General features: G+C 42.4%; 2 protein-coding genes across 3 annotated transcripts in view; both read right to left on the bottom strand.

The window, feature by feature from the left end:
* atrx (ATRX chromatin remodeler) overlaps window positions 1-4,550 on the bottom strand; it is a 45,717-nt gene extending 41,167 nt beyond the window's left edge. The window contains exons 1-6 of one of the 2 annotated variants that reach the window (XM_080526655.1): window positions 4,393-4,550; window positions 2,711-2,763; window positions 2,529-2,578; window positions 2,207-2,379; window positions 1,833-1,942; window positions 7-74 (exon numbers count right to left, since the gene is read on the bottom strand). In XM_080526655.1, coding sequence (XP_080382781.1) covers window positions 7-74; window positions 1,833-1,942; window positions 2,207-2,379; window positions 2,529-2,578; window positions 2,711-2,763; window positions 4,393-4,408 — 470 coding nt within the window. In that variant the 5' untranslated portion in view covers window positions 4,409-4,550. Of the gene's footprint in view, window positions 1-6; window positions 75-1,832; window positions 1,943-2,206; window positions 2,380-2,528; window positions 2,579-2,710; window positions 2,764-4,388 lie in introns of both variants that reach the window. The other variant, XM_080526656.1, reaches the window with a different exon arrangement.
* A 7,588-nt stretch (window positions 4,551-12,138) lies between these two features.
* Window positions 12,139-26,147, bottom strand: kif3a (kinesin family member 3A; the record flags this gene model as incomplete). The annotated part of the gene is made up of 17 exons (XM_080527046.1): window positions 12,139-12,949; window positions 13,212-13,342; window positions 13,487-13,555; window positions 15,987-16,040; window positions 18,013-18,138; window positions 18,661-18,771; window positions 19,357-19,537; window positions 19,817-19,973; window positions 23,049-23,147; window positions 23,425-23,599; window positions 23,772-23,969; window positions 24,117-24,256; window positions 24,463-24,568; window positions 24,691-24,775; window positions 24,951-25,095; window positions 25,228-25,495; window positions 26,142-26,147. 17 exons carry the CDS (start codon window positions 26,145-26,147, stop codon window positions 12,901-12,903), a joined length of 2,100 nt encoding a protein of 699 aa, XP_080383172.1. The 3' UTR covers window positions 12,139-12,900.
* Window positions 26,148-26,912: the final 765 nt, after the last annotated feature.

Raw genomic sequence — 26,912 nt, 5'->3', positions numbered from 1 at the left:
TCCTACCTGCACTGCTCATCCATTCCATCCGAATCTTTGCTGATGTCATCGCTTGTGTAGTACTTGTAGCATGACTAGGGGAGGAAACATTTGGGGAGAAGCATTAATGAAAAGAAAAATATAATGAATGAATGAATGAATGGTCTTTATTGTCATTGCTATAGTACAGTTACCAAACAACGAAATTTGGGAGGGGTGGCTCCCCTGGTGCTAGGAAAGAAAAAAAACAAAAAAAACAAGAAGGGAAAGGAGCTGGTTTACATAAATAAAGGCTATGTACACTATCCACTATACTATACTGTACAGATAAAACGACTAGGGTTGTCATATTGCACATAGTGTTATTGCACATTCAATGCAGAAACACATGCACCAAAATAGCAATATGTTCCAGAGCTATTCATAAGACATATGGATTATAGGGCTGTCCCTAACGACTATTTTTCTAACGATTAATCTAGCGATTATTTTTCAGTTAGTCGATTACCGACTAATTTAACGATTAGTCTAGCTATTATTATTTTTTCTGTTCGATTAATGCATCACTTCATTTTCCCTAAATAAATGTCAAAAACTTCTCTTATTAACATTTCAGTATTGTATTCAATTATTATTGTACAAATATATAAATTAGGCTTCTGCACTGCAGGGCAATATTCCACAACAAAAAATATCCTCTCTTTCTTACAGTCCAACATAAAATATAATATTATAAAATATAAAAGTTCACTTCAAATAAAAGGAAAAGTGCAAGTAATGCATTGTAGTATTGTAGTAATGTAGTGCAAGTTCAAGTCATTTTCAGGAGGAATACCAAAATAAATACCAACATTAAATCCTCTAATTAGTGCAATTCGAGTGAAATTCTAACCGGAATACCGTAACTATACCTCTCAGTAACAATAACGATCTCAGTAACAATATAACATTCTCCCCCTCTCTCTGCTCTCCCCCTCCCACGCTCCTCTCTCTCCCCCCTCCTCTCTCCCCCCGCCTGCCTCCTGGTTATTATTATAGGTCAGTGTTTCTCAAAGTGTGGGGCGGGCGCGTCGCGAGAGACAGTTAGGAGGTCAACAAGTTACAGTATCTTAGCTGTTCATAATGATGGCATGTCTAACAGGGACACTGACAGGGAAAAGAAAAATGACAGAAAATCACAATACTTGTAGTAGGGATGCACCGAACAATCGGCCAGGTTCAGAGGGATAAGCCTTAACCGCGCCATTGATGTACGACTGTGTCGGAGATCTCCGGTCGATAAAAGCTCGCATGATTATACTACTATCTAGTATACTAGTATACATACTATCGCATGTGCGGAGTCCATACTCCACCCACTTTACAGCACAGTCGGAGTTCGGCCATTCCGTGTTCCGTGTGAATGTTCGCCAATGTGAGACGTACATTTTTTATGACGCGATCAAACAGTGCAAGCAACCCATGCTGTTCTGTAAATGAGACGAGCATTGAGTGATGACTACCTACTGCCAAGTAATATAATTACAGCAAACATGTGGGCAGTTTGGTATTTGTTCTCTGACTCTGAAAGACAACAAGAGGCACATTCTAATATTATAGACTTCCGGTTTTGTTTTCGCGTCTTCAAAATAAAAGCGTGAGTTAAGCGTTGTTGAAAATCAATGACACGTTGCTCGTAACTGGTCGCAGCCATGTTGTTTATTTGCGACGCACATTACGCAAGTCGACGCATTGACGTAGTCGATTACGTCGACGCGTCGTCCCAGCCCTAATGGATTAGCTAGCATATTACCACACTACCACTATTGTATGTTTCGCCTAAGTCTAACAGGTACATCAGATGCATGTCCTACCTTGCAAATGAGCACTTTGAGCATGGGATGCTCAAAGATCGAGTTGCGTTGAAAGTGGTTCACTTGCTGACCGCAGGCAGTGCAATTCACTCTCTCCAGTAAAATATTGTCTGTGATGAAAAAGGCATGAAGGACAGGGAAGAATATCTGTTTGAATACAATGCCAACTGCAGTAGAGATCCATTTGAATATCAGTTCCTCTGAGGAAAAGGTCACATGCCTAATGACTGAATACTAGCGTCATGAATACATTCCCTCAGACTATTGCCCCAGTACCTTTGACAAACTTGATTAACATAATGTATATTATCTAGAGGTACTTATACTTAAGTAAGTATATTAATGTGTTCATGTGATCATAAAAAGAGACTGACCCTCCCGTTTCCGGATGTCTACTCTGAGCTTCATGGCTCCTCTGCTGCCATCTTTGTTTTCATTCCCAGCTGGCTCTGGTCTCACGACCAAAGTCGGACCACTCTCATTTCCACTCTCATCTGAGGTGTCTGACTCATCTGCTCCAGTGTGCTTGGTCACAACAGTAGGCTTCCTGAAAAGACGTTGGAGGATACAATTGTGTACATGAGCAAGTGTAGACTAGATATTGATGTTAGTTAGTTAGTTTGTGTGTGTGTGTGTGTGTGTGTGTGTGTGTGTGTGTGTGTGTAAAAAGAGTCAAGACCGCAGTGCCATAGCAACCTTTTAGAGCGTGAAGATGAAGACCTTGTGGTCTCAGTTGAGCTTCCAGCCTTAAGAAAATAAATACATAAAAAATAAAAGCAAGAGTTAAGAAAAGTAAGAGCAATAATAAAGGCCTAATGTGGTAAGCTATGTGGTGGAGAAACTAGGAAAGACAAATCAATGTTTCTCAGGAGACCTACCTCCTCCATCACTTGGTCTGTATTTGATTCGGTGGATGCCTTACTCATTTTACCTGTGAATGAGAGGAAATTCTATATCAACAGCTAAAGAAATACAATTTATCATAACATAAGAATGAAGAAGAAACAGCAACAGTCGACTAAACTAACAGTTCCTACCATCATTCAGTGGCAAAAAAACATACCCTTAAGGTCTCACTGCATAATGCTAAAAACCAAGCACGTACTGATGTTGACTCTTCAGTAAAACAAAGGATGAAAAGATGGCCCAAAATGTAATTCTCTTTAGGTTTTAAAAGAGGTCTACGTTGGGAGAGGAACATCAAACTGGTCAGTTGACTACCAGCCAAGTGCTAAGCCACAAACCTCATGCAAGCAATACAGTGTGTAACTCAACAATAACTGTAACATAACCATAGTCAGTCAGCCAGCCATGACACAAAAAGGATTCAGCAAAGGCTAATTATCCCCATGGTCTCATTGTTATAGTGCATAGTTCACTGGGTGGAGAAACTGAAGTATCACTCACAACCATCAGATTTCTGGGACTTGGGCCTGAATATTTTCCTCCTGATTCTGAACAATGACTCGAGTACTCATGAAGTTTCGTCACCATTATGCTCAACTTGCTGAAACAAATAGGATTGTAATGGTGTTTAGAGAACTGAGATAAATTATTCTTACAAACGGGGACATGTCTCACAAACGGGGACATAAAGGGACCTAAGATCAAACAGGCCATTGGCCGTTTCCATCAAAGGTGCTTAGGAAGTCATTGTATCTCCCGGAAAAATAGTTTACATTACGCGCTGGCTATATAACACATACTAACTACGCTAGCTAAATAAAACAGCCGCTTATGCGTGCAAAAGATTAGTGAATTTGACCGATGCGCTTACTGCCAGTTCAACAGAGGGATTTCAATTCTCCGTTAGCTAGTTTTGCTACTTAGCTTAGCAGGCTAGTTATGTTTATTGACATTTTGCGTCATAGGCGCGAAGTGATTCGCCGCTGCTGTGCTCATCTTCCAAGTTCGTTTCCTCGACACTTGCCTGGATGAGTTTCCTCGCCGTTTGGCATGGGTTCAGGAAAGTGACGCTAGCCGGCAACGTGAACAGACATTAATCTGGAAATCACAAAAAAAAACAAGCTAGCTTGCCGAGAAATTGGGCCTGTTCACATTCAAAGGAAAAATAGCTAGCTAGCTAATAAACCAGGTTGGCTGGCTTCCTAGCTTGTCTGCACGCAACTAACGCCAGGCAGGGTGACCCGGCTAACGTGCTTCACAATGTCAAGATTTCTGAGTTACCGTGGCAACCTTGCAACACCGGTGCATGCATCCACGGTCCAATGCATTCAAGGCATGCATCAAAATGCATGCATTCTAGTTTGTCCCCTCCCCTGTTTTTTTTCTTTTTTTCTCAGATTCAGCACAGCTAGTAAAGCTAACTGCAAATAAGATTCCCGCGTAAAATGTGTACATCCTACAGTGCGAGAACATAATTTTGTGCAAAAGCTAGCATGGCAGAGAACCCATCGAACTCGAAGCTAACCGTGTTCGTAGTACAGTCTCAATGTGGAGCTGCTAGCTACATGTAGCTAAATGTGCCGGCTGCGTATGCCGGGGAAACGCGCGCACTGCACAAACACTTGCATAAAAGCAAGATATCATCCATACCTACTGTTCTCTGTCGTCATTTCTTGAATGACAGAGACGCGTGTAGATCGCGGCACGTTGTCCCAGAGATGCAGCTACTCAACAGATTCTCAAGAGCTGATATTTAGTAGGGGAATGTGAGTATTCTATCAGCCCCGATCAGTAGAGACAAAGCACGGGCGCCATCTTGCCGGATGGATGGAGACGCACTAAAATGGCGCATCTAGCCCAAATCCTACATGCAATGCTATTGGTTAAGGAATGAAAAAAAGTCCCGCTCTCTGAATGGTGGGAGCTGTATTTTCTGTAAACGTATTGGTACTAACATAATATTGCTTACCTCCTCTTGTCCCAGGTTTATTTTTTGATTCAGTCATAGAGCATAAGGAAGCATCCACGATGCATAAACACACTTTCCCTGCACACTAAAGATGCATTATAGACTTGAGATTTCAGATGTGGCTAAACAGAGACTCCTGAGACATCTACTACCCCCCAGCACTGCGTCTCCTGAGACACCCGCTTTTCCCCTTTACTGTGTCCCCTATGACTTCTACTGCCCCCCTTGTACTGTTTCTCTGTTCTCCAGTGTCTATATATTAAAATAATAATAATAATGTTTTTCCTTCTATCACTGAGACTGCCAATGGCCCCGGGCCTGAGCTAGATTACTCTTCCTGCTACGACTGGTGGATTGATGATTCACTTGCTTAGTCAAATGTATTGATTGTAAGTCGCTTTGGAATAAGGCGTCTGCTAAATGCCAAGGGGTTGTTGATGAGCTAGCAAGCTAACCAATGCTAACGTTAGCTAGCAAACTACACGTGGTGGCGCTATAGGGTTAATAGTTCGGGTTACATTTAGCTATTAAATTGTGTCTAAACTTGTCCGGTATAGATCCGTTAGTCAGTTTGAGATGACAAGAGAAATGCAGGAAGAGCAGAGGAATAACTCACCTGTTGACCCGAGAGAAGTTGGAGTAATGAGAATAACCACCGTTATCTGTTTGAACATAAACACGTAACAACAGCCACGCGCATCATTCGACTGATTCTCACGAGACGTTGCTAAGAGACGTGTATGTATTCAATGTACAAAGACGATATGAAAATGAACGTTATTAAAACAATTATAATTTTAAAAAATCCTTGAAATGATTTAGATCAAAATGATGTACATCAATCCACCAAAATGATGTACATCAATCCACCAGTCGTAGTCAAATGTATTGATTGTAAGTCGCTTTGGAATAAGGCGTCTGCTAAATGCCAAGGGGTTGTTGATGAGCTAGCAAGCTAACCAATGCTAACGTTAGCTAGCAAACTACACGTGGGGGCGCTATAGGGTTAATAGTTCGGGTTACGTTTAGCTATTAAATTGTGTCTAAACTTGTCCGGTATAGATCCGTTAGTCAGTTTGAGATGACAAGAGAAATGCAGGAAGAGCAGAGGAATAACTCACCTGTTGACCCGAGAGAAGTTGGAGTAATGAGAATAACCACCGTTATCTGTTTGAACATAAACACTTAACAACAGCCACGCGCATCATTCGACTGATTCTCACGAGACGTTGCTATGTATTCAATGTACAAAGACGATATGAAAATGAACGTTATTAAAACAATTATAATAAAAAATCCTTGAAATGATTGAGATCAAAATGATGTACATTAAATGAATAATACGCTTTGTGACTGAATTTCCCCACGGGGATAAATAAAGTATAATTGAATTGCACTCATCTGATACACTGCAATACTCGTTTATAAACACTTGGGGGCGCCATTGTCACGGCCATATTGCCTCTGTTCAATATTCGACTGAATTAAAATAATGAAAAGTGTTGACATGCACTCCTCAATAATGTACATCATTTGTAAATCCCACAGTTGGTTTTCTAGCTAGCCAGCTAGATGTCTCAGTGCACTTTGGATAAATTACTGCAACGTACTCCTGGCTGGGCTCCCCACTTCAGCCATTAGACCTCTGCAGCTCATCCAGAATGCTGCTGCCCGGCTGGTATTCAACCTCCCCAAACAGTGGCGGCTGGTGCTAAAATGTTTGGGTGGGGCACAGGTTATGGGGGCATGCTCCACGGGGAAGAATATCAACTTTAAAATCTGGATTTACAGTCAATTTTAGCATGAGAATAGCTCTACCCCCCTGTACAGACCTCGCCATCCCCTCTACCCCCCTGTACAGACCTCTTCATCCCCTCTACCCCCCTGTACAGACCTCTTCATCCCCTCTACCCACCTCTACAGACCTCTTCATCCCCTCTACCCACCTCTACAGACTTCTCCATCCCCTCTACCCACCTCTACAGACCTCTCCATCCCCTCTACCCCCCTGTACAGACCTCTTCATCCCCTCTACCCCCTGTACAGACCTCTCCATCCCCTCTACGCCCTGTACAGACCTCTCCATCCCCTCTACCCCCCTGTACAGACCTCTCCATCCCCTCTACCCCCTGTACAGACCTCTCCATCCCCTCTACCCCCTGTACAGACCTCTTCATCCCCTCTACCCTCCTCTACAGACCTCTTCATCCCCTCTACCCTCCTCTACAGACCTCTTCATCCCCTCTACCCCCCTGTACAGACCTCTTCATCCCCTCTACCCCCCCTGTACAGACCTCTCCATCCCCTCTACCCTCCTCTACAGACCTCTCCATCCCCTCTACCCTCCTCTACAGACCTCTCCATCCCCTCTACCCCCCTGTACAGACCTCTTCATCCCCTCTACCCCCCTGTACAGACCTCTTCATACCCTCTACCCCCCTGTACAGACCTCTTCATCCCCTCTACCCCCCTGTACAGACCTCTTCATCCCCTCTACCCCTCTGTACAGACCTCTTCATCCCCTCTACCCCCCCTGTACAGACCTCTTCATCACCTCTACCCCCCTGTACAGACCTCTTCATCACCTCTACCCCCCCTGTACAGACCTCTTCATCACCTCTACCCCCCTGTACAGACCTCTTCATCACCTCTACCCCCCTGTACAGACCTCTTCATCCCCTCTACCCTCCTCTACAGACCTCTTCATCACCTCTACCCCCCTGTACAGACCTCTTCATCACCTCTACCCCCCCCCTGTACAGACCTCTTCATCACCTCTACCCCCCCAGTTTTCTCTACAATTTCTACAATTTTCTCTCTACAGTTTCTACACGTCAACGTGTACCGAAACACTTGTTTCCAACGTGGTCCTACGTTTCTCCTACACCAAGACACATACAAAGAGCATAGAAACATACAAAGAGCATAGAAACATACAAAGAGCATAGAAGATACAATCAGAATACAGTCTGCCATTCCTTCTCCCAGCATCGATTTGGTTTTCCTATCATGACTGAAGGACAGATGATTCACTTACTTACACAAGTTTGACTTCGGTAATAGGTCCAGTTGCAATATCAAGTTGGGAACAAAAGATGCCTCCTTCTAATCCATTTGTTCAATTTGTTTACAAAGTCCGGTAGTGGAAAGCAGAACAACGCATTTGTTGCTTCACATCCCGCTAGCCATGTTTTCTTCTCATACCAACCCCTCGTAAATCCTCGGTTATACGATTTTCCAATTTTCCCTGCCTTATAAACTTGCTTTATAATTAAATTTGGTCTGGGTGGTCCTAATTCCTTTACTGTTAATTTCTCCTGGTTGCTACGACGGCTGAACGGTGTTTCTTTTAAAGATTCAACCGAGTTGTTCAGAACATTACTAGCCATGGTGAAGCAGGTGAACGAACGTGACGCCGGCCGTATGACATGACGTAAGCACGTACGATTCTTTGTGCATGTCCCAAAACCCCATAGACAAATGACCGAATGGCCTGAAGTTACCAAAATAGATTTTACATGCAAGTCTACGAGAACAGCCTAGTGCAATTTCGAGTAGACTGAAAGTTGCCCTGAAAGGGGCGGGACTTGAAGCTGATTGGAACATACTCCACAGAACACTAGCTGATTGGACTATGATATACTCCACAGAACACTAGCTGATTGGACTATGATATTCAGAAGCAACACTGTCTAGAAGTCATAGAAAAAAAATCTCTCTCTTCTCCCTTTGGTGGGGCATTGTCCAATTGCCCCTAATGAACCAGCCTCCCCTGTCCCCAAATACTCGCATGTCACCCCCCTCCTTCGCACCCTGCACTGGCTCCCGATAGCAGCTCGCATCAGATTCAAGACCCTGGTGCTTGCATACCAGGCAGCTAAAGGGACAGCCCCTGCCTACCTGAAGGAAATGGTCACCCCCCAAACCCCTGCCCGCTCACTCCGCTCCTCCACCTCGATGCCCGATCACGTCTCTTCACAACTCTGGCTCCCCGCTGGTGGAATGAGCTCCCCACGGCTGTCAGAACGGCAGAGTCACTACCCATCTTCCGTCGTAGACTGACGACCTCCATCTCTTCAGGTTACATCTTAACTGCTCCTCCTGAGACATCTTCTGACCCTCACCACTACGTCTCCTAAAGACACCCACAAGTTTTAGTAGAAGGCGATAGGGAGAAGGTCTTTCCTTCTATCAGTGGCCCCGGGCCTGAGCTAGATTACTCTTCCTGCAACGAATGGTGGATTGCTGATTCACATGCTTAGTATTCAAATGTATTGATTGTAAGTCGTTTTGGAATAAGGCGTCTGCTAAATGCCAAAAATGTAAATGTAAATGGAACTGCACACTGGCTGTGTGTCTTCTGTTACTGCCAGCCCTATCTTTATACATTGAGTTTTGCCTGCAACGCACATGACACGTGGAAAAAATAGGCAAGAGTCCTAATCTCTAGACAGTGTGAGACACGCTTGAGATGCGTGCTGTATGGCCGCTCTAACCTGTTAACATGGCCGCTGAAATGAAACGCACACGCGCTGCTGATGTTGACGCTTGCAGTGTATTTTCGCCCTAACTGTAGGTAACTCTAAGCTTTTGCAGGCCTACACCTAAGGTATTGAATGATACACTATGTATTTGGTCAAATGCTCTGAGTACACCTACATAATCAGCACAGCAAATGTTTATAAGTTAAGAACACTGACAGTTGACCTTTTGAAGACCAATATGGGGTTAGTTGAAAATAATCTTGAAGGTGCTTTTAAGTCCAGGGGTAGGCTTAATCTATGTAAGGCAAAAGGAAACCACCACTATACAGTGCACATAATTATTGGGACAGTGAAGCATTCCTGAAGCAAGACTCCACAAGGCTACACTGCACTACTACACTACCCTGATGTTCTCTTGTTGATTTAATATCTGCATGCACAGCGCTCAGATTTCTTGATTAATCTAGACAACATACTGTGAATGTCCATTCATGTGAACCTAAGTAACAAATATTAATAATAATATATGGCATATTTACAAACTAACTACTGAATGAACATGACTTCTAAATACCTTCAAGAGCATAGGACGACTGTCCTATCATATCATAACCTTATTATAACCAAAACATTAAACCTGTATACTTTTAAAAATTGATGATGCTTTTTAACCTATGACTAGGCTTAATCTATGTCTGGTTAACAGGCCCCTATTGAACAAGATGAAATTGAGTAAACCCCTTTGAGTTTAGTTTAGTTTATTTATTTAGCACATGATTAAAAGAAAACAGTGCAAGGGGGGAAGGCTTGTACATAAAGTTTACATAAAGTTTCATAAAGAGTTTTGACATTATTATGGTCTACACCAGATGATACGAAGTGTTATGGTCAATCTAAGCAAGTTAGACAATCTTTTGAACAATACTTGATGAGGGTTCAATCGAAATGGTTGAGAATTAATACCTATGTAGATGGAAAAACATGGCATCCTATATGGTAATGTATTTTGATGTCATCTTCAGTGGGTGTTTTGTGCTGATTGCACCTCGACCAAGTTCCATATTAGGGCACCAGGAAGGAAGACCTTTTGCAGTGACATCCTTTTGCAGTGACATTACTGCTTCTGGTGACAATAAAAGCAGAATTTTTGATGGCAGAAGTTAGTCAGATTTAAACTTTCAACTGATAGCCCACTGTCGCTCAAGTTATACTTAAAAGCCATGAGGACTATTTGTTGTCTCTCCTTTGCATTTTTGCTGGTCTCTACTGCAACAATACCAGAGAGACATAGACATACGCTGGAGAGGATAAAAGACGAGGCTAACGCAACATTCCCAGAGGTAAGAACAGTGGTTAATGCACTAGACCATTCAATGTCTATTGATTCATTTGAGTGTTTGGTGATTTGTTATGAATTTCTGGATTATGTCTGAATTCTGAGTGTCTAATATTTTGTACCATTTGCTTTTGTTTCAGAGTCTTTTGGACATGTTTGTGCCAAAGGTGTTTTCCAAAGGCCATGCCTGCAATGTAAGTTATGCTTATACTGTACAGTTGATAAACATCTTCCCAATATAATAGACTCACTGTGATCAAGAATCAAGATTTTAACTTTGTGCTTAGGTCTGACTGCTGTGTAATATAATGTAATCTTCTCACAAATGTGTATATATACTAGCCTGCATAGGCTGTTCTAGGAACCTTAGACATTTTCCCAGATGCTGCATGCAACAACACATTGCAAGCGCACACTGATCATTCATCATGACCTTTCCAATTGCAGTCCCAAGACCTCTGCAAGGCTCGGAAGAGTTTAGCACATATTAAAACTCATAACAAGAAGTTTGAACATCTCATCAGGCATCTGGAAATATATGCGGTATTTGAGGTAATTTGACCTTGTTCTCTCATATCCAGACATTACACATTTGTAGAAGTTCTGATCATCAATGTGAATAGTCTTGATGAGTGAAGACTCAGAATGCACGACTAAGTATGAATCTTGTTTCCCAAAATTGTTTGATTGCCAGTTGATCAGACAGCTGACCTTGGTACATGGACATTAGGGTGCTAAAATAATTGTTTCCCTCTTCTTTCAGGGGATTCACTGCGAAGAGCCAACGACAAATTCAGAGCAGCATCTGAGGAACCTGCTGGAAGGCATTGAACACTGTGTCCAATCCCTGATCCACAAGCAACCGCCCCAAACCAACAAGCATATCCAACAGTGAAAATGATGCAAACACTTGTTCCTTATTTATTGAAATGAGTTGTATTTAATGAAAACATATTTATGTACTATTTATTTTTGCACTAAATGTAGAATTTATAAAAATGTGGTCTGTGCTCATTTCTGAACACCACTTGAAAGGGGATACTATGACAGTATCCACTGCTGCACTCTCAACATTCTTAGACGTTAATGGGCCGGTTTCACAGACAAGGCTTAAGCCTAATCCTAGACTAAAAAACATCTTCAATGGAGATTTTACATTGAAAGTGTGATTTAGTCCAGGACTAGGCTTAAGCCTTGTCTCTGAAACCGGCCCAATGAGTTACCAGTGGAAAAATCAGAAAATCAACATCATACACTATCTGTGATTTTGGACCAGTAGGAAAACAGCATTCTTGGCAGCGCAATAGATTTAAATAATGAATATTGTATTGTAGTTTAATGGAGCAATTCCCACACCCAAAAAGGATCATAGTAGACCAACATTCAAACAAACAACCTATATGAGAGGGACATATTCAGAGGGACTCAAAAAAGAAGGACAACAGGGTGTGAGATAAAACATGTAAAATAATTTAATAAATTAAGTATACAGGGGAAAAGCTCAGTAGATGTAAACATTTTCGACATACAGTATAGTACAAAATAAAGTCACTTTGCTTTGACTACAATACACAATAAAGATGGCATGAGAAGAAAATAAAGACCAGTCGCTTAGTTAGTGTTTAATGGGCAAATGGCACTACTGTAGGAGCTGTATGGCATGCATGTCCTACCCTTCGGATCTAAAGGAAACAAGTTTAAAGCACACTTTTGATTTCCATACTTGAAATGCTCAACATAACTTGAAATGCTCAACAGATGCTCAACATGAACTATTGGTATACAGTATGATTCATTGCGACAATCATTTTCATTCATTAGTATACAGTATGATTCATTGCAAGAATCATTTTCATTGCAAGAATCATCTCTAGATTATCCTGTAGGGCATCTGCCTTGTGACATCCTGCCATCAAAAGCTTTGACTGATCTTTTTCAAATAATGTCAAAGTTTGTTTCTGACAGCTTTCTTAGTGTCACTGTTTTCTTGGCAGCAGAAAGGTTAAGACCATTGCTTGTGCTGTGAGTTGACATATATGCTTGACATCATGCCACAGAGGTACAAGGTTCTTGTTAGGAATAGCCCAATTTTTTAAGCAAAAAAGTGTTGCCACCTGAATGTGCTTACTGGCAACGTTAAGACGCAGACTAACCTGAAAAAGCCTTAAGTTATAATAAAAGTAACAGGTCCCCTTGACCAAACGCCCTACAGTGGGTGCTCCCTGAACAACCTCTCAATCACATTTAAACCTTCCTCGGCTATACAGTGTATTCAGATAAATCTTTTAAATAACGTTCAACAATAAAAATCTCGACTATTGACTCTTTGTCCTAAGGGAACGTGTAGATTGTAGTGGTGGCCATCAGTGGCACTCACTGCAGAAGGGATTCGATCACAGCCTCAGGCTTTGCAGATCTTTTCCTGCAAAGAGATATGGACACATGATAATGTCAACCATCTGATACGTTAGAGGAGTATCAAGCCCAAACATTTCTCAGAAATACTGAGCATGGTGATAACACCATTTACGGTCACACCAAAAAGAGAGATTACTTTAATTCACTGTAATTCTTTGTAATACTAGGTAAACATGTGTTGGTGTCTGTGCAGGGCAATTATCTAATAGCTGCTGGCCTAGGAAACGTTAATTTGTACAAGCAACCTGTGGAGGCAGTGGGCTTACCTTCGGCCAGTCTTGGGCCTGCCGCTCTTGCCACTCTTGGAGGTCCGAGGCCTCTCTAGCTTCATCAGTGACTGCCTCATACTCTCCTCTGTATAGGCCAGGTACACATGGGACAGATCCACCTCAAATGGCTGGGGGTATAGAGAAGAAATTGAGAAATAGGAAGAGCAAGGGCAAGAGAGAGGAAGGATGGAGGATATTTTTCTGTTTTTGTCCACTCTTTTGTTCATTTTCTAGGTGACATTACAAATTCTGGTCATAACGGAAGTACTTACATCTTTTTCTTTCTTGTCTGGCACTGGGGTCTGTTTTCTCATGTTGTTCCCGGTGTATGCTACACATTTCTGGGGAGAAACATGTTAACGTCATGTTAACCAAACATGTTAACCATTAGTTGATAGATCAAAGGCTACAGTATGTTCATTAGAGCCTGCCCGATAGTGGAGTTTTGGATACAATGCAGATTTATGGGTGGCAAGATTCATGACAGATATATATATATATACAGGGGTGCACATAACTTTTTGGGGCCAGTGCTCAGAGGAGCACCTAAGGATGCTGCTTGGTGCTCCCCGAGCTCGCGAGTCACGACCCGTCCCACAGGATGGATAAAAAAGGGATACATGGATAACTTATATTAGCAAAACGACATTTATTCATAAATAAAGATGAACGAACAAATGATTGTGTGCGAAACAAAAGAAACAAACACAAAATCAAATGACTGCTCTTTAAGCATGAAAGTCTGTCAGACTCCTTTAAACACAATGAAATCAACTGACATCTCTTTAAGCACTAACTGAATGTCTGTTCTTTAAACACAATGAAATCAACTGACATCTCTTTAAGCACTGCTCTGTTCTGTAAACACTGAAATCAACTTTTCAACAAAAAGTTACAGCCTAAGTATTTATTTATGCTACAAGCTTAATCATCATCATCACTGCTCTCTTGACTGCTGTAAGTTATCACTGTCCTCAATTTCAACCATGGTAGAGGATGTTGTAGGCCATCACTTTAAATAGCTAATTATTTTGATTGTGCAACAAAGTCTTTTTTTTTCCTAATAGAATTCCCAACCATATTCCCTGGGTCAGGGGTCGAGGTGTGATAATGAAGCTGTAAAATAAACGTCTGAACGTGTGAAAGCTTCAGAGAAAAGAAACGTGAAGTTCCTTGGTGTTGTTTTTCCTTTTAGCGACGAGTCGTTCGGGACTGAATTGTCACGTGTCGGCGTGATAACCGTGCGATACGCGATACGCGGAATGAAAGTACAAGTTACGATACTTTCCGAATGTTTTCGTGAGGGGAGTCGCCGTGGTCGTTGTGATGGCGTTACGGCGCTTGCTGTGATGCAGCAGTCAGCAGTCAGCAGGTGGATTTTGAGGAAGTAAATTCCTCTCCCAGCGCTCCCAGCTGTTGGTGCGCAAGAGCGCGTTCATGCCGCTGATCTTCCGCGCAGCATGCATTTTGGCGACGCATGCGCACTGGCGCACCAGTTATGTGCACCCCTGTATATATATATATATATATATATATATATATATATATATATATATATATATATATATATATATATATATAATTCCATGTTTTGGTTATATATAACAAATATATATATATTACAGTTTGATCATCCACTTAATTATTTCATCGGTTGACCCAAGCTGCTTGTGACAAATATTAGCTAGAACATTTGACTGAAATTCATGGATACAAGCTAGCATGTTAACTGGTGAAATAAAGGATTGGTAAATAATATATTATTGTGTGACTCCTTATGCCGAACAACTTCCTTGTTCAGTCAACATCCGTTTAGTTAGATACTGTGCTAATTGACAGCAGTCAAAAGAGCTCATGTTACTTTGCTAAGTATAGCCACTTCAGTAGGCACTCCAGTAACAGCAAACATCAATAAACAGGTGTATTCATGCATTTAAAAAAAAGCATATATTTTCCTCTGGAACAATATTACAATATACCCTATTTTCTATAATTTAGGAATGCAAGACTGATCTTGGTGCTTGGTATCAGCATTATTGGAGGAATATGTGCATTAAGTAATAGAATTAGGGCTGTTACGATTATTCGACGTCGTCGACGTCATCGACTACGTCAATACGTCGGTTAGCGTAATATGCGTCGGTTAGTCGTAAATAAACAAAATGGCGATTTTTTTTTTTATTTTTTTTTTAACCTTTATTTTACCAGGCGAGACAATTAAGTGTATGAGTGACAAATGGATAGCTACTAGCTAATGTTACACAAGCAATGTAGCTCACCACAGTTCGTATGTCTTGTCTTCTGGTGTTAGTAACGTTAGCTATGTAGCTGGCTAGCTACGGTAGCCTATTGTCATTGTGGTGCGAGCACCTACTGTACGTTATCTAGCTCGTAGCTCGCATGCTACGTTAGCATAAATTTAGCTAATCATAACATAGCAGCGAGAGTAACGTTAGCTAGCTATGTGTTGTGGTGATGGACAGACTTCTAAATGGCCATGTTGGCATTCAAGTTGGCTAAACATAGCAGTGAGGTGGAGACAAATACGTTTTTTTTTTTTTTTTTTTTTTACAGTACAAAAATTAACGTTAGACTTATCGATAAATTAGTCGTTAGACTAATCGAATAATCGATAAAATAATCGCTAGATTAATCGTTAGAAAAATAGTCGTTTGGGACAGCACTAAATAGAATGTTACCAATTACTTCAATACTTCCTACCCTTATTCTCTCAACTTCAAATCATTTTGTGCTACTGTATCCAGCACTTACCAACTGCCATTCCCCAATGTCTTCATTCCAGTGCACATAGTTCTCTATCATCTCCTGCAAATAGGAGCATGAACAACATTAGCATCAGTACTTCAAAAGCTTCTCAGATTAACATAAACTCAGAGACAGAATCAGACCCACAATCAGACCCCAAATAATTCAAAGAAATGTCAAAAATAATGTTAGTAACTCATTCAGAAATGGTTAACGGTGTTACACTTTACATTAAGGTAACATTTCATTAGAATTGTGGTAACCTATTGGTAACCCATTAATAAATATTGATAACTCATTAATAAATGGTTAATGGTGTGACATTTTATCGGTTATACATGTTGGTACCTTTTATATGGTCAGAGGTTTTCCCCATAAGTACACAGGATAGAAGAGGAGTAGGATAAGGAGAGAAGTAGAAGTGCTATGACTTAATTATCAATATGGTGACATGGTGACAGCTGTACTGTATTTTGGGAGACCTTCACATTGGAATGCATGTAAAGATGTGTTGAATCGGTTTGGTGACAGCTGAATCTTCTCCACATTTTAGGAAACAACTTTACCAACTGTGCAACCATTGCAAATACCAAGTGAATATCTAACAATCTAAACTAATGTTATAATGTTATAATTGTTTGTAAATGGTTCATAGTTTAATAACTAATTATACACAATTATTTGACCTTAATGTAAAGTGTTACCAATAATTACTATGAGATTAAAGTAGAGATTCTCAGCTTTAATTCAATGTTTTCTTTTGTCAGATTGGTTTCACCATTTAGAAATGACAATCCTTTTTATACATAGTTCCCTTATTTCAGAGCCAAAAGCATTGGAAAATTGGCTTGACGGGTGTTTCTGGTTAGTCAGGTGTGTTCTGCGTCATCATCTGTGCATGCATAAGAGCTGTCAATGTGTAGTATTGATTCTAGGCTTTGCATTTGCCTTTGGAGTCTGCTATTGGTATCTGTCAACATGAGGACCGAAGCCTAGAATCATGTCATTATGAGCCTGAAACATCAGAAATAGCCAAAACCGTAGACTTACCAAAATCTACAGTTTGTAACATCATTAAAAAAGGATGTGTCAGTGGGATGACCAAACATGGCTGGTAGGCCAAGGAAGACTTCTATACTGGATGACCGAAGAATGTTCATCATAATTAAGAACCCCCCCAAAACAACTGTATGAATGAATGAATGAATGAATGAATGGTCTTTATTGTCATTGCTATAGTACAGGTACCAAACAACGAAATTTAGGAGGGGTGGCTCCCCTGGTGCTAGGAAAGAAAAAAAAAAAGAAAAAAAGAAGGGAAAGGAGCTGTACCACAGCTCCGAAACACTCTCCAGGAGGTAGAGACTACCATCCTCAGAATACGTCACCAGACAATCTACAGAGGCTTCACCGCAAGGTGCAAACCACAAGTTACCCTAAAAAGTACCTAACAAGCCTGCAGAGGTGGACACATAAGACTATCATGTACCAGAGGGATTGCAAGAGGAAAGTCTGGAGAAAAAGGGTTCTACCCAAGATCCCACATCCTACCACCTGATCTGTGAAACATGGTTTCAACTTTATTGTTACGTCACATTAGACGAGTGTAAGAGAGTAAAAAGGTGGAGGGGATGCTATAGTTTTAGCATGTAAGCTGCCACAAGAACTGGCTAACTTGTCTCAGTTGATGACGTCACTGCTGACAGCAGCTACTACTACAGAGTTTTTCATGGCCAAAAAGAAGGAAGTTATTGTCTGGCCAAGTCAATCTTCAGATTTAAATCCAATTGAACATGCTTTTCCTTTCCTGATGGTAAGGTTTTAGGCAAAACATCCTCAAAACAAACAACAACTAAAGATGGCTACAGTACAGGCCTAGAGCATCACCAGAGAAGTTACCCTGCGTCTGGTGGGGTCAATGGGTCACAGAAGGATTGTCGACCAAATACTAAATAAGAGTACTTACAATACTTATGGAGGGCACTGTACATGGATGATATGGACAAACGCAGACATAGACACAAAGACACACCTGGTACTCCTGTGGGATGAAGTTGTCTATGATGAGCATCTGCAGCCGTAGCTCGCGGCTCAGCTGGCGGATATTCTCCAGGAGGCCCTCGATCTCCCGGTGATGCTCCTGCTGCAGGTCGGCCATCTGACGGGACAAACAACAACCCAAGACCAAATGGTAAATGGACTGACTTATATAGCACCTTATTCCAAAGCGCTTTACAATGGCCTCTCTTTCACCCATTCACACACCAAATGCAAGCTACCATGCAAGGCACCGGCCCGCTCATTGGGAGCAATTTGGGGTTCAGTGTCTTGCCCAAGGACACCTTGACATGTGGCCAAATGTGGCCGATCTGCCGACCTTGTGATCATTAGATGCCGGCTCTACCTCCTGTGCCACAGCCACCCTGCCACAGCCACCACCACATTTGCTGTTTGTTCTCCCTTAATCATTCAATTGAACCTCTATGTTCACCGAATTCCTACTTCCAATTCAGTAGTTTTGTATTCGTTCTCTGTTGTCACATAAAGCAAACACCTAAACCCCCCAGAAAGGTCAAAGTGCAGTGGGGGGATCTAGTGAATGATAAGGAATGAAAGGAAGCATGAATTACAGGATCCCCAGGCCTGTGTTGTATCGTACTTTATCGTGTTGTTTGTTTACCTCCGACTTGGCAGCCATGAGCATGGTCCACACTTTCTTCAACTTCTTGGTCTTCCCCTGGGCCTCCTCCTGCAGGCTGGTGTACTTCTCCTCAATGTCCAGACGCTCTTGCTGTTTAGAAAAGGGGACAGTCAGTGAAACTCTATAGGCTAGCCAGTGGTGCTGAGCTTGAGAGGCATGTCAGGGTCACAAACATTGAGACATTTTTTTTTTTTTTTTTTTTTTTTTGAGACAGACTTTATGATTGCTAGCTAGCAACAGAAAATCTGAGCTGGAGCTAATGAAAGGGAAATTTGGTCCATGGTTTACTAAGCTTGCAGGTAAGGTAAACTGAGTAATGCACAGAAATGTACTGTTAAATTTCTACCGCGCTGACTCTCTTTTGCTTGCAGTGTTTTTCTGTTGTCTGTGACGTATAGACTTTCCCAAACCCTAACCCTAACCCAGAAATTATTAGAATTTCTTTTTTTTTGTGTTAATATTAGACTTAGGTTAACCTGCATATTCTTAGTCATCATCAACAGTCAAACCAACCTGCCAGCAACATTCCTAGCAATGACACTATTAATTACCAAGTATTGTGGGTGTGATGATGTCATATCCTCTTGTGGTCTCACCCTTACCACATCTCGCTTACCTACCATGAAGACCTGTGCTTAGTAGGGCAAAACATGTAAATCATCATCATGCCATTACCTCCTTCTCCTCCAGTTCCCTGCGGAGCTGCTCGGCTCTCCTACGGCGCTCCTCCAGCTCGTTGTTGGACTCCTGCAGCAGCTTCTCCTGCTCCTCAGCCTTGGCCAGCAGGTCCACCCCGCCCACGATCACCTTCTTCTCCAGGGCCGACAGCTTCTCCAACAGCAGCTGGTGCTCCAGCCTGAGGAGGCAGGGCATCACAATAATGTTGCCTTTAGATCTTTTGATTGTCTGATTTGGTTTGAGTAATGAAAGATATGGAAGAGATTTTGGGATATGGACATCGATGTCAAATATGTCTGACTTGTGTAATGTATATTGTATAACTCGTGTAATGTACTATGTAAAGATGTCTTGACTTAACTACAACATTGTCCCAAATCTACCCCATGACACTTCTTAATAGCTTGCCCGAGTTCTGATTGGATGATGGATGGAGTTGAGAGTGTAAATGACTCACTGGGCTTTGAGCAGGTCCTTCTCCCTCTTCTCCAGCTCAGCCCGGGCCTTGTTCCTCTCCTCCTCCTCCATGTCCAGCTTTGCCTCCAGGGCCTTCCTCTCCTCCTCAATCTTAGCCTGCATCTCCACCATTTTATCAGGAGAAACCTTCTTCTTCCCTTTGAAGTCAAGCATAGACAGACATCTTAATAAAAGGTAGTTCTTTGGTCCATCCTGACACCCGAACCTCCGCCCAAAGTTTCTCTGTGTTATTCGTTTATAGATTAGAACACGGTAAAAGCAAGAGATTCTAGATTATACTATCTCAAGACAAAAGCCATACCTTTACCCTCTGAAGAATTCTTTAATTGATTATAGGAGCGGTAGGTAAACATCATCTATTCATCAGTCTCGCTATAAGTATTCATAGGTAGTCAGACTTTGAAAACACTAATTTGATTTAGTGTGCACAACTTGAAATGTTAATGTGCTTTAAGATCTTTGTAAAGAGATACAAGATGACAAGATGGCTAGATGGCTCTTCATTCAACAATGCTCTAAAAGATGGAATGATACATCATGAAGATGGAAGTAATGAGGACAATGAAAGACATCATATGACACAGTATGGAGAGACTGTTCATATTGATTCTGTTGCCATTTTTAATTGGAGTAAAAGGTGAGTTTTACTGAAATAGATGTGGTCTGTGGTCAGTAGGGAGAGGGATGGGCGATCTTATCTATTGCAGTACAGTGGAGATTCTCAGACAAACCTCTTTCTTCTTGAATTAAGAGGAGTTTACAGTAGCAAGTCAGACAGGCGGCATTTTGCACCCGGAGGAAGAGAGAAAGACAAAGAGTACACAGATTACACAGTGACCTAGAAAGTCCTACGACTCTATAGAGAGGACAATACACACAGCCAAGGTTCCCACGTCTACAGGGTCTCAAATTCAAGGCATTTCAAATTACTTGCAAGGTATGCAAGCTTGATCAAAATCAATGGTAAAAAAAAACAAAATTTTCATTTTAGGCCTTCACATAATGTACAGTAAGTGTACAGTAAAATTCTGATAATGGCTACACAATTCTTTTGAGGCCTTGTTTTTATTTTTTATTTTATTCAATGGCTTTCAAAGTCTGTGGGAACCCTGGAGAGAGAGAGAGAGAGAGAGAGAGAGAGAGAGAGAGAGAGAGAGAGAGAGAGAGAGAGAGAGAGAGAAAGAGAGAGAGAGAGAGACACACACTGAGTATATGCATGAGTGGCATTACAGAGAAGACATAAAACAGGAACAGGAAACAGATGAAATCCGAAGGAGTGTGACATGATGGAGATACAAACACTGAAGAAAAGGCCTGCTTTATGTATTTGATGAGCAGATCGAAGTGAACAGATATTAAACAGCTGTGAGTTGGTTGGCCTATAAGTGAGTAAGAGAACAACACAGTTTCATGCAGTAGTCAGAAAGAGTGCCATGCCTGAGAGAGGGATGAGGAAGGAGAGAACGTGTTCACGATAGCGTTCCATAACCTGCGTTTTCCGTAGCATTTAAGTCAACCGTGTCTCCAGTTGTGCATGTGTGAAGTGTCATTAGAGGCTAATTTAAGACGAGCCATGCCATTTGCACTTGAGGCATCCCTCTCTGAATGCTATCCCTCACCAGCCTATCACCAGCCAACTTCTGTGAAATCATCTTCATGTTAAACCAAAGCACACTGAAGGTGAAGAAGAAGAAAATGCAGTTTGTATAGCAGTGGGGGGGGGGGGGGGGGGGCTGGGCTGTGTGTCTATAGGGGTGGCGGGGGTGGGGGATGGGTCAACAGTAGGAAAGGAGGGGTAGCTGGGTGGGTGGTTTGTGCAGACAGCTGCTCCCACTCACTAGTATGAGATTTGTCCCCAGTGGGCTGTGGTACTGAGGAGGAGCGGGCAGAGTCTGAGCTAAGACTGCTGCTGCTGCTGCCACTGCCTGCAACAGAGAGAGAGGCTCCACAGGGACCAGCCAACCACAGCACGGCATAGAGAGAGAGAGATTATGGTAGAAGGAGGGAGGTGGACGAGGAGGGGAGAAAGAGAGAAAGAGCGAGACGGACAGGGGGAGGGGGAAGAAAAGAGGAAAGAGATGGATGAGGAGAGAGAGACTGAGGGGAGAGAGAGAGAGTGATATGGACGGGGAGAGAGAGAGAGAGAAAGAGGTGGAGGTGGTGACAGAGAGTAGACCTGGAGAGCAACCGGCCTTGAGCCAATCCTAAGAGCTTTATGTAAGTATCTACATTAGGCAGAGCTGGACGGACAAACGGACGGACGGACGGACACGCACAAGCTGCACAAATCGATTTTATCAATTAATTCGGATTCATGGTTTAGGAAGATGTTTAATAATGAAAATCGTTTTTCACTTTAACTTGGGTAATTACGGTACAGAACCGCCACCCCTTCCCCGAAGCCCCAACCACACGCAGCCGGGTGGGCGAAGTGTGTGGCACTGCAAGTTGCACAACACAGAAAATCGATTAGAATCGGGTGTGGGGTGAAAACATTTGAGATTTTATTTTTAGGTCATATCGCCCAGCCCTAACTCAGTTGTCAAACCATACCACAAGATAAAGGAGATCAAACATATGAAATATCCTGTCTGACGTGTCATTTTGATTGCACATGATATCTTTAGATCTTTTGCATTCCACAAAAGCATTGCATAAGCAAAAGGAAGTTTTGGGGAACTCCTTGTCTAACTGTGACCAATATGTGAGTACTTGGCCTGACCATATACGGAAGTCAATGTTAGATGTGATCAGTGTGATTACTGAGTAAAAAGGATGTTGACTCCAGCTAATAAGAAACAGGCCTACAGTAATAATCATGGAGAGAGGGGGGGAAAAGGTACAAAAATAAAGAATATATATAGAATGGATAGACTGAGTAGTGGTTGGGTCACTCACATGTAGGCGGAAAAATTTAGATAGAGTGCATCAGCTTCCTTTTCCTCCCCCTTCACATTGCCAGATATAAAACCCACACAGACCCTAGCCCTAACTCCTCATTCACCTTTTCTCAGTTTCCTTACGCACACGATTGGATTGGAAAAAGCAAAAGGACATTTGAGTCATAAGTCTTAATCTCTAATCAAGTGACAGATATTCACTAACTATTTCCTAAGTCTCCATAAAACCAAGGACCATTCTTCCTGATGTTACATTGAAGCCTAGCACCAGTTGTATTATTCTCAGCGTGACAGAGAGATATTGACTCTTACCTCGCCGTTTCCTGCGTCCCTCTCCTCCCTCTCTTCCTTCATCATCACCTTCATCCATCTCTTCTGATCCACTACCATCCGAACCTGAAATCTCCTCCCCTTGGGAGACATAAAAGAGCAGTGTTCAGTTCCAGCACCGGACAGGCATAACCAAAAGCCTAACCAACCAACCACACGCAATACAATGTGCTATTCATTAGAATGTTTGCATTCTTAAAGCTTTCATTTCTCATCCAATCACTCGAGGTGACAGACTCTTGACCCTTTTAACTATTTGGGTGGAAGAATGCACAGGTTCAAGTTGTGACCACGTTTCTCATGTTCGGATTTTCTAGTCTTGTTCTCACTAATGCACATGGATAAAATCAATAGCTACCTTCCTCGAGTTTCTTCTTGAGCTCCTCAATCTCCTTCTGAAACTGGCGCAGCAGGGCATCCTTAGGGTCCTCGTTAATCCGAGCTTTGTTCTTGATGTTCTTGGCCCGGTTGGCATAGCGCAGGGTGCTGATGGTCTCATCATAGTTGTAGTCCGCTGGGCCAATATTTGCACACTAGCAGGGAAACGGGTCAGGTCAGTTACTTCAATGACAAATGGATGTGCAATAATATCTGCAACTTGTGAAAAAACAACTACTCTGACCAGATGTTGACAGGCCAAGTCATTGCCATCCGATCTCTAACACTTGTGTGCAAAATGTGTTATGGTTTGTGTTGCCATCCTACCATCATGGTCTTGGAGTTTCCTCCCAGCGAGTCCTGCAGCAGGCGGGTGAGTTTGGAGTTTCTGTAGGGCACGTGAGTGCTCTTGCCGTCCACCAGGGCTGAGATGACATTGCCCAGGGTGGAGAGCGAGAGGTTGATCTTGGTGGCTTCTTTCAGACGCTGCCCTGTGGCGCCGGTCTTTCCCTGCCTCTCCGAACCCTAGAACCAACATGAGAATGGTCACTAGAGCTGTGGAAATCAATCAATTAATCAATCAGATGCATTTGGTTTTCCTTGGGTTTCATCTCTGTGGCAGTTTACAGGAATTGAGCATTTATTTCTGTAAAATGCATAAATGCTCCTCACCGCAAGATCCACCAGATGTAGTTTTCCCATGCGCACATGCTGGTTGCCATCTACGCCCTTCTCACTACACTCGACGGTGATGGTGAAGATGGCGTGAGAGCGGGAGCTGTGCTCGTTCATGTTGGTGGAGCCGACGGAGCCTTCATGTAAAGAGAACATAATTCAGTCACAGAAGTCGTCATGACGATTAAATGGTCCGTGGATTATCGTCTAACTGGCTGCAAGGGGGGGTCTTTTAATTGATTGATTAGAGAGATTAGAGAGCTGTCTGGTACAGTTATGGTGTGGGTTTAAGAAGGCAACGGAAGATAGTGTGAGGATAATGTCATCAAATGTGGGTCCTTACGGTTCTTGTGACCAAGTGTCATGATCCTGTCCATGTCGTCTGCATTGTTTACCACGTAACCAGAGAGATCCTTGATGTAAACACCCACATCGGGCCTTTCCTTCACCTGTTTTAGAAGACGTCATGGTCACTAATGACAGAACAAATATTTATGGGATGGACATTTACAAGATAATCTACTACGTACAGAGCCCTTTCGGCGGGGTAAATACATGGACATCCTCTTACCTCCAGTCTCTGCATCTGATCCTTGCCCAGCAAGTCCCGCACTTCCTCATTGTAAATCTCCAGATATGAAACTCGTACTAAAAACCTGTGAGTGAGACAGTGTCATGTCAGTTGCGATGACCCCTGAGACTGTGGACCAGTGTGGTGCCAGTGTCTTAACATCAGTCCTATCAGTCTGGTCTGGTCAATGAATCAATCGCTTTCACATTTGCATTACATGCTTTTCCCTGTTTCCATGACTACTAAGCTATCGTCCTTACCGGGTGTCGCCCTCGGCTTTAGCGATATGGCCAAATACATGGGCAAAAGAGTTTGGAATTATCCCTCTGAGTTCAGGGACGGCCCTAACACCCTCCATGGTGAATGTCTTCCCTGTTCCAGTTTGTCCATATGCAAAGATGGTCCCTGTAATAGACATCAAGGCTCAGTCGCTATCAAAACTTTTATTCTTTTTTTAAAAGGGTGGATTCAATACCCTGCTAATGAAAATGCACAGACACCTCATGGCCTATGTACTTCAAATAGATCACATCTTACCATTATAACCCTCTAACACTGAGTCGATGATAGGGCGTGCTGTGAGATTGTACACGTCCAGCTGTTTGCTGTCTTGCCCGAACACTGTGTCAAAGGTGAAGGTTTTGGGAGGTTCGTGGGGGGTTTCAAGTTTGCTGACAGTGATGGTCCCTCGGATCTCGTCCACACTGACGGCCAGCTTGTGGCCCATCATCTTCTCTTTCTGGTTGAGCGGCCGACATCGCACCACCACCTTGACGTTGTCAAGGACCTCGGGTTTATTGTGGCTCTGCAACGGGAAAACACACAACGATGATGACAGCACTGTGCCGCTACCTTCATCAGCATCATTGGCTAGATGTAAGATAACGTTAGTTGTGCCTGTGTGAGAGAGACACATCCGTTGTGATCACTGATATTAGTCACACAGACAGCATAGGATAGTGCAGTGAGAGATAACTCTGTGTTTTAGCTAGGGGTTAGCTCGATGATGAGATGGCTGATTCTAATTGGTTTGACATGATGTCCTGCCAGCCAGGCGCTGTCATCTGTCTCTTCTAGGTAGCTAGCTGGCTAGCTTGTTGGCAACAACCATCAGACTGGCTCTGTTGCTAAGCAGTAAGCAAGCATTAAGGCAGGTTTGCTACTAGCTACAACCTAACCTAGCTAGCCAACGCGTTAGCTGCATCGTTATATATTCCTCCATCGGCGCATAAGGAAAGACAAGAACCATAGCCAGATAAGAAGAGATAGGTTCAAACCACACCAATATCAAACATGTTCATCGTGACACTGTCTACAAAAGCTTCAAACATCAGTTAGCTAGCTAGCTCAACCCACAAACAGGCCGAAGTAGCTAAGCATCCCATCCCTGGGTGGAGGAAGGGAGGGACCCCTACTAAACATCAGCAAAATACAAAGCAGATCCCTCTTACCGGCATTTTACGACTTCAGTGGCCGATAGTTTTCAATTACAAGAGGCAATAACAAAGGCGTCTTTAAGCTTCGGTGGTGTTTATCTTATCAAGAAGAGGATTTAAATTCCAACGCTGTGCCCATATCCGATAACTGGTATTATTTGTTATCACGTCTGCCTGGGAGCAGCGTCTGCGGCTGCGCAGGAGAACGGTTCCTAGGGAGGGGGAGAAGGGGCCTAGAGTGCAATGTTTATGGAGGATGAATAAAATCGATAAATCTATTCTGTAATGATAACGATATAGCAATGCTCAAAAATCGAAAGCATGAATTGTCTATTTTTTGTTTGTTTATGTGAAAATATTACAATATTATAACTGCTGCACTACTGGATTATTGGACTAAATGTGTTGTATTATAATAATAATAATAATAATAATAATAATAATAATAATAATACATTTTATTTATGGGCGCCTTTCAAGGCTCCCAAGGACACCTTACAAGACAGTTTAAAACCACATATCAAAACATTAAAATCAACAAAGCAAAATTAGATAAAAACAGCAAAATCAGATATAACAACAAACAAAATACAGGAGATCAAACCAAGTAAGCCATTGTGAAAAGGTGTGTTTTAAGACTGGATTTGAAAGTGGTGAGACTGTCAATATTGCGTATGTTAGGTGGCAGAGAGTTCCAGAGGCGGGGAGCAGAACGGCTGAAGGCTCTCGAAGTCAGGTCCCATAGTAGTCAGGCAGGCAGAAGGGATGACAAGTTGGTTGGCAGAT

This window comes from Nansenia antarctica (genome assembly GCF_963989245.1).
Source record: "Nansenia antarctica genome assembly, chromosome: 3".
Classification (NCBI taxonomy): Eukaryota; Metazoa; Chordata; class Actinopteri; order Argentiniformes; family Microstomatidae; genus Nansenia; species Nansenia antarctica.
The sequence above is the reverse complement of the archived record's forward strand: the minus strand, read 5'-3'. Positions and strand labels throughout refer to the sequence as shown.